Below are 12,428 nucleotides of genomic sequence, written 5' to 3'. Positions count from 1 at the left end.
TTTCACACAAGCATACGGCTGTCACAAAGTGTTTCCCTTTGAAGAGACCACATCCTCAACTTTTAAGACTTTGACCAAAGAAAAATTCCCTGCATCTTGTATTTTTCTCATCAGTTGCCATTTCACTGACATGTGTACAAATGCACCATATGCTGTAAGGTAATTTTCCACATGTATACAAGTTATAAAGGATGTTCGGAGATAAAATAGATGCAGTAGGACTGTGGGAGTGTCAAGTTTTCAAGGTTCAATCTTCATCAGATGAACAAACCAATTTAGTCAAATAGTAATTCCCTCGTTTATTACAAGGTACAATCATACAGGCTGAAACAAATTGTTAAACAGCAGTGACAACTAATAAAAAATGAACCAGAGGTAGAAACACAACAGAAGGATGTGTACAATCTGTATTCAGCTAAACTTTCGATTTTTATGATTTTTCTTGCACAGCTGTGAACAGTTTGTGTAGCTTCTCCAATGTTTACCTGGGTAGTTCATGAAAAATTTAAATGCTGCTTGCAAAATATGAAACATTTCTCTGCACCCTGAACCTGATCAAAAATATATACAGTTTCCATTCATTTCCCTTTGGGATCAATACCCCAAGTCCTGTTGGGTTCAGAATTACTTTAAAACAAGTCAGACACAACCACAGGTCCTAGGAGATTATTTATTCACAACCAGGTAATGAAATTCAACACATTCCTGATTTGGCAGAACCTGCACAACAATAAGACCTTTCCCCAGGAGACTGGCTTTTTGATGATTTATTTATTCCAGCCGACCCACTAAAGGCCCTGGCACCGTATTAAACAAACCTCACTTTGACGGTAAAATATGAAGCACATGTAAGCAATTATCACATCCCACACATTCCTTCCTGGTATGCTTGCACTGCAGGGAGCCAGGTGTGCCCACTGAAAAGCGCTGAAAAGACAGCAGAGATTGAAGATGCCATAATGAAGCTTTAAGGCCACTCTTAAAGGTTTAAAAAAAATCTACATGATGTATCTTTTTAACAGAACAAACTGCTTGTCAAACTCACTACAGGAAGTGTGCCCTCTGAAGCTAATCTTTACCTTTCAGTATGTTCTTTAGCTTTGAAAAGAGTTCAACTCTTTATCATTCTACCACAGTCTTAGACAAGATGTTAAATTTGGCTTTGGTCTGTTTTGTATTGGGTTCTGATAGAAAGCGGACAGAGATAATGACTTCTACAGATGATCAGAGGCAATACGCAGCTCTGTGGGAGCAGGGTTCATGTATGTGCTGAATAAACAGAGTGACACAGAGCAAAAGACCGAATCAATAATAAAGGCTCCCAAAATCAGACACACTAACACACAACAAATCTATGGACGACAGATGGAATTGTATTATAACTCCAAAAACCAGAGGCAAATTCTTTTGGCATTTTTAAAAATACTTGAAAAGTATTTTAACCTCCATCAGTTTTAAGCATTTACTATAATGTTGGTTCTTCATCATATAGAGCAGTCTCCAATTTTGTTTTCTTCTTTAACAAATGTACAAGTTTGGGATTTTGGAAATATTAACAAAGCCAAGGTTTTTGTTTGTTTAATAGTTTTTTTGTTTTGTTTATTTTATCACAAATCTATCACAACTGCTTAACCGGGCACAGACAGTCGCCTTTTCTTTAATTAAAGATGCATGAAATATGATATTTTCTCCGAAAACCCCCCAACATCTGATCCATTAGAGCTAATTAAATCATTGTGTGGCTCATATAAGAACAAAGTGCTAGCAAATGTGAACTTCAAGAAATCATATATTTTAAAAAAGTATATTTACACTGGACTTCAGAAGAAAACAATGTCATCTTTACTTGGCTTTCTGCAGCAGGTGTTATCTTACAAGCTGTCTGATAAGAAAGTAACTCACTTAGGCTACATCATTCCCATATTTTTGGCGTTATCTTCTTTGAGCAGGTCCCCCTAAAACGGCCTCTGTATATCAGCTGAAAGCCCCACCAAGGCAACCAGAGCTTTGTAGACAAACACTGAGTAGAAAAGAAGGCACTCAATCTTCAGGTTTGCGCAGAACTGCTAGGGGCATTGCAGAGCATTCCCACATCGTGCTGCTTCTCCTGGAACACAAGAGTCACAGAAACCACCAAAGGGGGGCCACCGTTTGTCAGACCACATTAAAAGTACAGATACTGGCAAAATAAAATGAACCAACAAATATCACCAGGCAAGAGAAACGTTACAGCAGATTTAGAACTGGATGCAGTAAAGTGAATCTGGGTCCTCTGATGTAATTACTGTCTGGAGTATGACAGATTACCAGCAACACAAAATCAAGAAAAAGAGAAATTGCTTTACTTTTTCATTATTGGCTTAACTTTGCCTGGGGAATGAGAATGACAGATATGACAACTGTGTGACTGTTGTTAATGATTATATACTGAAGGTCAGCTTTCTAATGGCACATTTTTAACTTTAAGGTAAGCTTGATATACTGTACCATATGGAGGCAGTTTAAACCATGCTGTAGGCTATATTTTAACCTTTAACTTTCAGCCATTCACTTTACTTTAGAATCAGCTTCAGAACATTAAAAATAAAATCTGACATAACCTATGGTGTTACTGTATTACCAACTACAATAGTTTGCAAAACTGTCCTAAATATATTAAACAACCAGTTCCTATGAAATGTATAAATTACATTTAAATATCAAAATAACTGCAGTGCTACTCTTAGAAAACCTTGTCTGCTGACACAGTGAATCAGAAGACAAAGATTGACAGTTGAAAACCACGCCAAGGACAAAGGAGAGGAGCTGTAGGCATGGAGGCCTCTTCAGAGTGAGGTAATGTATGAAAAAGAGGCTCAGTATGAGGAGCCTCCTCAGCAGAGAAACAGGAAACTACCCCTTTGACTGCCCAGAAACAAAGTCTTTGAGGTTTGCTTCATGAAAATGGAGTTACAGTGCCCTCCAAAACACAGGGCTTTGTCCATCAGCAATAGACATTATTTTTGGTTTAAACTCCATTAATACTGCCATCACACAGGAACATTCTATTATTCCAGCTATCAATAAACAGTAAATACAATTATACTTGAAACACAAGGGGAAAAAAAACGTTTTTTTCAATACCATTCAAATGTCAAAGATTACTAAAGGATAAATCTACTGCAGAGTTATAAAGGGTTCTCATTATACCAACCAAGAGAGTTAAATGTGAAAAACAAACAGGACAGGTTTAGGGAAGACTTAAAAAAAAAAAATCTGAAATAATTATTTGGGAATGAATGAACAGACAAAAATCAACAGACAGTGCAGTATACAGGTTGAACTGGGTATATTAATAGGGCCATTTAAAAGGTTGTCTCAACAGAAAAGCTTTAAGCGACGGTACTGGAACTCTTTACAAAATTGCTTCCAGCAAATACCAGTCAAATTAAGCTCTCCTAAAAAGTTGCCCTGCTTCATGAGTTCTGAGATGATATACAATGGAAAAGAGCAGCATTCAGCTTTCTTTTTCCTCCAGGCAAAACCCATATTTACTCTGCTCAAGTTAAAAGCCATTTCTTTTCATGAAACACATTAAACCTTTTGTGGTTGTCAAGGAAACGGGACAGAAATGGGCACTTTTACTGACCTAACTTATAAACAAGACAAAGAATTACATTATTTTAGTTTTAAACAGTCAATTTCATCACAATGGGGAAAACAAGCACATCATAAGAAGAAAATCACAAGCTTAGTGAAATATACAGTGACCTGACATCTCTACTTGTCACATGTATTGAGTGATTCTTTGTGTTCATTTCAGAAGAAAAGAAGCAAGAAATTCGGTACAGTGTTTCAACATGTTCAGTGTTATTAAAAAATCAATACTTGAACTATATGAATACAATAATATACTAGACTGCTGACAATGTAGACTACTGTTGTACGACAGTTAATGCAAACAAATAGGACTTCAGATTCAACATTTCAAAAAGATTGCTAAATCAATCTGTAAAAACAGTAGGGAGATAAAGTATATAACTCATTGATTTTTGTTTGACACATCAAGTATGGAAAGCTGCCAACATCTGCAGGTATAATGGGACGTCAATTGATTTTATTTTTCCAATAAAGAGATGTGTGTATTAATTGAGATTATCGAACATTAAACCACAAATGTCAGTCATGACATATGCGTTGTAGAGTACCCGCTTTGTATCTTTTACTGTGAAAATGTTCACAGCAGAAGAGAAAATTAAAATAAAAACACTGACAAGACAGATCTGATGCAAGGCTACACATCACCAGAGCAGTCTGAAAAGGTTGCTCTCCATGTAAACACAAGACAGATGTACAGGTCTGCCTCAGAGAAAACTTAATTGATCACAACAGAAATAAAATGCATTTAAAAACAAAACTAATGAAAAAGTCTAATTACATTTATCAGAAGATTTAGTCTTTGTATAGCAAGACAAATACATAACCATAGCCCCCCAAAAAAGCAAAAATGAAAGTATAAAATGCCTTCCCCTGTTTGGTGATTCAAGAACCATCTCCAAATTATTCCATAGACATTACTGACAAAAAACACCACCTTAGCAAAAATGTGTTCAAATCATAAGACTTGTCAATCTTCTTTGATGCCCAAAGAGGTGAGTACATACCTTTGCATCACAAGTGAATAAAACTGACATGGTAAAAGGTTCTTTAAGGGTGTTTAACAGAATTGGTATTTAATAGAAAGTAACTGGCCAAAAGCACAGGCCACAATCTGGAAAGAGAATTGAGGTGAGCCGTTGTAAAAACATTAGCAGATGTGAGATCTGATTCTCATGCCACTGTGTATTTTATCTGTAAGTCATGCCTACATGACAGGAAAAGATAACAACAGCGATCTTTACCCACCAGTCCAGGATCACAGCTCTGGCACTCAGAGGGGTATGTTTTAATTATACTATTCTCAGTTGTTATTGTTTTCAGCCCCAGGCCAAGTAATAGCAGTAAATCAGACCCTTTTAATTGTATTCATATGCAGTAATAAGTTCTATTTGATACCTTTTGTCTATAACCTGCCTGCAGGGTGACCTTATTAATTTCTTAATGTACTTTCCTGCACTAAAAGATTCAAAGTGCAGAACTGGGCGCCTATAACTCATGTATTGGCAAAGATGGTATTGCAGTGCATAGAAACCTTATATATTCTCTTTTGTTTTTTAACCCCATCAGAGGTTATGCCATTATTATAGCATTGCGCAGAAAAAGGTTTCAAATAGCAGGGGAAGTATCAGCTAAATACTGGAAAAAAAAAAAAGATGTATCTTTCGTAATGCAGTAATAATGTGCCCTATCTGTCAGGAATTCAATAATAAAAAGTAGAAATAAAGTCTTGTTTCCTGTATATTTTCTAGGTCAAGGGGAGGGGGGAAAGGTTTCTTTTTTACAGCAGTTATATTTATTGTGTAGATTGTTTTTGTAATATGAAAGAATTCAAAGCATTAACAAATTCCTATTGTAGATTTTCTTTTACTACCATTTATCTTACTAAAATAACCTTTTAAAACTGGCCTGTAAGTCAGTTTAGAATGCCAAAAGCAGAGATTGTATTTATTTATTTAAAACAACCTTCGCCTGGGGGAAGGTTATAGTGGCATTCCTTCCAGCAGTAAGACTATTCACCTAAGGCAATACATAACTCATATGAGGCACAAGAAAAACGTATCTACTGCACCTACCAGATTCATCATAAGCCAGGCTAAATTCCTTCTAGTTTTTACTAAATCAAATCTCAAAATTATAAATTTTAAGCACTTGGGCTTATTCAATTTTCTTAGATTCTTGTAAGTTCATCAGTGGAAACAAATTCCTTCTTTCAACTTTTAAATCAATGTGTTTTTACACAAGTAAGTATTTTTTCCTCTTGAAACCACTCTCTCTCTTCCCATCATTCTTGTCAAAGTCCCCATCCTAATATTGTCTTTATTTCAATTCATGGCCCCAAGAGGGCTGACAAGACCAAATCCAAAATAGAGTTATAGACATGGTCCCATGATAATACACTGTGCTTGATCAAATTGGTTTCTTTCAAGCAAATCATTTCTGGCTGCCATACAACCCGAAACCTAAAAATGAAAGTCTGCAATATTTGATTCCATGTCTACTGGGAACCTCGTGTGACTCATAGCCACTGGTCTATATTATCTCATGAAGTGCCCTCAACTACAATCAATACATTTTAGCACCATTAAATTCCCAGATTTCTGTGATTTCTGTACAGAAAAGCAACAATTTGCAGCCTGCAAATCTTTGCAAAATAAGTCTTTACTACTGCAGTCATGTAATAAAACACTTTTAATACTACAATTCTGAAATATAGCTGGGTCTCAGTTAAGCCAACAATTTTAAAATACTGAAGTTACTCTGAAATATGGCTGTAAGTGGTTAAAAGACCCCTGTGAGTTCACAACACGGGGGTTCTTCTGGCAAAGCCCTTTTGCAAACCTTTTTCCAGGATGTAGTATATGGAAAATATAGTCTAGTTTTTAATTTAAATAACAGAGGAAATGATTTAAGGAAAAATGTATTTTATGTTCCTCCTTGCCAAAACTCACCAAAGCATGTAAAAGAGTTTGAACATGTTTTAAAGTAATCGTTAGTCCTTACAGAACTTAAATGGTGAGACGTGAGGGACTGGAAAGTGTCATGACAAAGTAATTATGTCTGTGATATGGATCCACAATAGGGAATTTCAGCTGAAGTCTGTTAAAGCACCTTATGTAATAATAGTTAAATACTCTCCCTCAGCTGAACTCATCTTGACCATTCAGAGACTCCACGTGTCATGTTTTTTTTTTGCATTAAGTGGAGTGCCATTCCCAAAAGTTGCTTCAAATGTCTCTTATTTGGACCTTGATAAAGTGTATCAGTACATTGTACTCAGATTAAAAAGTTTCAGTGTATTTAAAACCACATTATATTCATCTGTAGCTATCCAGTTTCCCAAGAATTGAATATGCCTACCTACTCCATAGTTCCCATTAAGGCCAGCAACAAACCACAATGTTTCTTCTCAAAGCGTGAGGCCTAACCTTTGAGTATTACTAACCTCTGAACCTTAAGCATTCACATTCACCTTCGCAAACACATTATTTCAAATATAATGGCAGGATAATTCTCAGCACTTATATTAAATAGTAAATTGTATTAGTTTCCCCGGACCTTGTCTGTATTGCTCATCTGCTGAATTAAAGGCAACTCTTTTCCTCTATTTCACATGACTTCTAGTACTGGGAGGGTGGAGTAGGACCACACCACAAGAAAACACTAGCACTGGACTTAAGACAGTTGTAGTGTTGTTGTGTTCATTTCCTGTTGAACTTGCACATGGTTATTTTATTATTTGTTTTATTGTTATTAGCAATCGATTTACATCCCTTTGTAGGGTTGGTTTGAGCAAAGTACACAGTGTAAGGCATGGTGCAATACAGCACCATTAACCCTGAATGGAGAAGTAAGGGGGATGCAGCACCAAAATATAGCATGGCCTACAATATGCTGATTTCTGTGGCAACATTGCACATGACATCATATTATGTGGGCCAGATTCTGAAATGTAATAAACATTAACTGTATTTAATTGCATATGTTAGTGTAAAGCTTGGTTGTTATAGGTCTCTTCTTTCTGTGGCCTTAGGCTACCTTTGGCTCTGCTTTAACTCCTGAAGGGATTTATGAGGGCACAAGAATGAAAGAAATGTCATTCAGAATTCCTCAGTGCAGTCATATCTGTAAAATGACTCCCGTGTCCCATGCGTAAAGAGCAGGTGTGCAGCATTGAGCCACACTCACTCCCAATTCAAGCACACCTGGATTCACGTGTTCTAAAAAATACATCAGATAAAACGTTCTCCTATTGTCGTCTATACTGATTTAATCAAACTATTTATTTAATGGATGTGCGAACCAGCTCCATAAAGTGCAAATCATCACCCTTTTCATTATAAATGTGACTAGACAATGTTTACAGAACGATATACAGAGAGATTTTTATTTATATTCTGTCACTAGATTTTTTTAAAGACTAACAATTATGTTGCTGGAAAAACATTTAGAAATGATGTAAGTTTATCCAAGACAGTTGTCATTAGGTGTAAAGAAGTATTAGCCTATATAAGCAGGCCTGTGTGTCTTAGACTTTTTCAACAGTTTAAGGCAGGAAAAACAAACGTTACAATACCAAGAAGATTACAGGGTAAACAACTGATAAGTTAATCAATAGAGTTTGCTTGATTTTATAGCATTTTCACCGGCTTCCCAAAGGCAATCAGTACAATATAATACTACCCTAAAGAAAAGAGTAACAACATATATGGAGAGAACCCATTTCCTATAGCCAGGGAGAGTCTGAGAAGCAAATGTAATTACACAATATTTCAAACTGTATAGATACCAGTGATAATTAATACTGAATTACAACCAGACACCCAGTGTTATCTAGAGATTAGAACATAAATAATCAATTAAGCCTGAATCACATAGAAATACAGAGCACAGAAACACAAAGCAAACTGACAAAAACAATGTGGAAAGTGCTTAAAATATTATGACTTTGTGCACTGTGAGAAATCCTATTATCCAGTAACCAAGGGCAACAATAAAATACATAATTGCTATGAAAACACTCCCTCACTCAAAGAATGAACCAATACAATCATTTTATTAACAGCAGCAATGTTTAGAGTTATTCATTAACCTAACAACAATTCAAAATCAATTTCTAATATAAATAAAATACATAAAAGTGCAAAATGTAGTCTGAAAAGTACTGATCTATGCAATCGTCTTACTATCAGTCATGAATTCCTTATAAGCACAGTAACACTAGACTTGGAGGAAACTATTTCAAATTACTAAAAGATTCTAAATTAAAATTGTGCGAATGATACTGACTGACAGTATGTGAAATCAAATGTAGAAGAACGGTGACTGCATCAGCTCAAACAATTATAATCTGTTTTAATGAAACCTTCTAGGTGATGAACAGGCAAAATGAAGCCCACCACCAAGTTATCTCTTGACCCTGCACACATGTTCTTTTTCATGCAAACACCTGTCTAGTGCCAACTGCCCAGAAAGCATGGGAACTGACGTCTTAGCCAGAATCACCTTATCTTGTTGACTTTTGGTGGAAGGAATTTCTTTTTTTTTTTTTACCTGAAGTTCAATAAGGGATGTTAGAAACACTCGCAGAGCAATTGGGAATTGTCAACTTGGAAGGTCTGAGAATGGCTGTCATTCAACAGGTGTTTTAACAATTCAATATAGAAAAAAACACTCCATTTAATATGTAACCCACAGCAGAAAAACCACAGGAATATAAGCAATAAAAATTACCACCCACGCTTACAGCAAAAGCAGATCTTAGTCTTGTTTGTTAAGTGTTATTTAAGAGACCAACTAAGACAGAAGACACAAACCAGAACTATTTTTATTATTTCTGATTTTTTTGTTTTGTTTTTAATTGTGTCCCAATGTGTTCAGGAAGGCATGTGTCTGCACTGAAACCAGAGAAAGACAATGCCAGGATGAAAAAAGACAAAGACTGTAAAATTACAACTTTGAGGACTGTAAAATTATAAGGAAAGCATGAATAAAAGTCTGACCAAAGACAAATAATGCTTTTGCAATTCTGACTGAATTTAACTCACTTATAATAATGTATGTAAGGGCATACAGCATGCAAATCAAGAGAATTAAATGGAACAATATCAGTGGGATATGGTGTGTGAAGAGGACTGGAGCTGTCATTGTTCTGGGAGGTTTGGGGGTTTTTTTCCCCAGGGAGTCTTATAAAAAAAACTTGTAACATTTCACTATTGAATAACAAGAATATATTTTGCAAACTAAGTATTCACCCTTTCAATAACAAACATATTTTCAGATGTTTTAAGAACATATCTGATGATCTTTGCAATTCAAGCTATGCCTTGGGGAGTTTGACCTAACAGTAATATGTACCATAATAAATGTTTCCCAATGACAAATACATTTCTTATTAAACAGAACAATCTGCCCCAGATATGTCATATTATATCTGTGATATTGTAGCTGCACATGACATCACCGGTGTCACTGACAATTCTTGCAATTTAACAATTCTCTATTATAGTTCAGGTTATTCTATCCATTCACTGTGATTTTGTGTGAAAAGGGGGATCTTTCACCCTGCATGCATTCTGCATTCACACACTTTGGCAAAGAGATAAAACTCTTGACTTCACCCTTGGTTTCATGCCACTTGTTGATCAAAATGCAATCTGACATCTCCACATGTGCGCCTTTTTTTTTTTTTTTTTTTTGCAAAGTCCCGAAGCAGCTTTTGTAAACCACCAGGCAGCACAAATATACCTCTCTGCAGAAAGCCCGCTCTGCTCGAGAGAGTGAAGAAACCTCTGTGTAAACCCCCAGCAAAATCAACACTGCAGAGTTCACAAAGTGTTTAAATACAACCAGTAGGATGAGGAATCATACACCTCCCAACACAGAGGCGCTGGACTACTCTTCAGCCCCCTGTTAAAAGTACACAAGCTGCCCTGCTGTCTGGCCCATGTTATAAAAAATGTTCAGTTCACACTAACACAATAAATGACACATCAAACAAACCCTTTCACAGGGCGTTTCCTGTTACCAACAAGTCCCAGCTCCTGCCCGTCTAATCCCAAAAAAACCCTGACGGCCACATACAGCCCAACCATCAGCAACATCCATGCGCATTGCTCATTGTGGTTTGTCTAACTATCATGCATCTAGGCTGCCATCTAATACTAAAGCAATGCATGTCCCATTAGTATTGACATCTTCATGCTTCTTAAAAGGCCTCCTACACAGCCATGCATTTCCAGGTGGGACAAAATGCTCTTCTGCTTTTTCCCCATTTTTATCAGAAAACAAGTAAACTTACAAAATGTGGTTTCAATACTACAAAAAAAGAGAATAACAACAATGAAGTCTACCTTTTGGTCCTGCATACTATGGCTTCACCCCCAGGTAGGTGTATTGGCCTAAATGCCACATGTTTAAATCAGTGAAGTAGCCAGAGAGAGTGGCAGAGCCCGGACTGGACTTCATGCACCCAACCTTTCCAACCAGATCAGAAAGGAGGCAGCTAGCTAACGATCATGTAAAGCATATTAGCAATGCAGCTCTGGTTGTACTAATCCAGACGAGATATTACAATATGACAGGTTAGCAGCGACTGCCCACCCCAACGGGCATCATTTCCCCAACTATACAGAAACACACAACCACGACCGCCACACGCGTCACTTGTAACATGTTTCTTGTCTCCCTATACAAAGAAAAGTAATGTGTGGAGAAGTTTGTCCTGCTTTATTTCTCTCCACAGCCACCGCCAATGCCCGACATGTTTCGACACATCCCCACACCTTCATCCCACAGACTTCAACTTCGCCGCGCAAACTACCGCTCACTTTCCCATCATGGCCCCCTCACGGCCGGCTCTTTTCGGTCGCGACGTGCCCCGAAAACACATTACCTGCTTCAAATCCTGAGTCGCCCGGCTGCAAAGTTTCTTTCCGCTGATCTGGACGTGAATCCCCCCAGACGGATCCCGGCTCTCCCAGCTCCTCCCTCGCATGCAGGCACCATGAGGTCATGGACATTGGGTGTGCGCAACCACGTTTGCGTAGGTCTGCGGGGCTCCGCCAATGGGAGTGCCGGGATGGGTGCAGATCTGCGCAGACGTGCCGGACGCGACGTGTGTGAGCTGGGAGCTGGGAATGGAAATGGCTATGGAAATCTCTCATAGGGACTTTTTCTCTGCAAACTTCCCAGCACTCGTTGCACTTTCGTTTTGCTGTGATTGTGTGTAATGCAAATATGCGTCAAGAAGCCAAAGGGGAGGCATTGTCGTGGATTCAAGAGAGGACATGTTCAGACCAGAACAAACTTTACTATCTCATCAATATTGAAAAAGATCTCCTCTTTCTTTGAACTGGGATTACTTTGCTTCATCTGACCTCCACTTACAATATGTTTGCTGTTTGAAATAAAATCTATAGCCTACTGCAGATCTCTAACTGTTATTTTAGTTAGTTGCTATAGCATGAACAAATGATTTAAATGTTTTAGTCTTTGTGTCATTTATGTATAAACACCCCTTGCGAATCAGGTCAGTTTGGTGCTTTTATATAATAATATAATAATAATATGTTGAAACTAAAATCAGATTTCATTGTTAACACACTTTGTGCCACTATAACAAGAACAAGATGGCAGTCTACCTGTGAAATACATGTGCAGTGAGTTTATGAATGAATAACTGACTGGTTCTTGACTGAAATGCTGCTCAGCAAAGCAGCATCTATAGTGACACCAAGGGGTCGGGAGCTCTCATAATCAACAAGTGCTCACTCTGCAGTTCACTAAACCTG

At 37.3% G+C, this 12,428-nt stretch overlaps 1 protein-coding gene across 3 annotated transcripts in view; it reads right to left on the bottom strand.

The window, feature by feature from the left end:
* Positions 1 to 11,714, bottom strand: part of LOC136711731 (protein TANC1) — a 118,363-nt gene extending 106,649 nt beyond the window's left edge. For 2 of the 3 annotated variants that reach the window (XM_066688176.1, XM_066688178.1), the window contains exon 1: positions 11,531 to 11,714. In XM_066688176.1, the coding sequence (XP_066544273.1) occupies positions 11,531 to 11,657 (127 nt within the window). In that variant the 5' untranslated portion in view covers positions 11,658 to 11,714. The remainder of the gene's footprint in view (positions 1 to 11,530) is intronic. The other variant, XM_066688177.1, reaches the window with a different exon arrangement.
* Between the last annotated feature and the right edge of the window lie 714 nt (positions 11,715 to 12,428).

The sequence above is a fragment of the Amia ocellicauda genome, chromosome 16 (genome assembly GCF_036373705.1).
Source record: "Amia ocellicauda isolate fAmiCal2 chromosome 16, fAmiCal2.hap1, whole genome shotgun sequence".
Lineage (NCBI taxonomy): Eukaryota > Metazoa > Chordata > Actinopteri > Amiiformes > Amiidae > Amia > Amia ocellicauda.
This window is presented reverse-complemented; position numbering and strand designations above follow the sequence as displayed.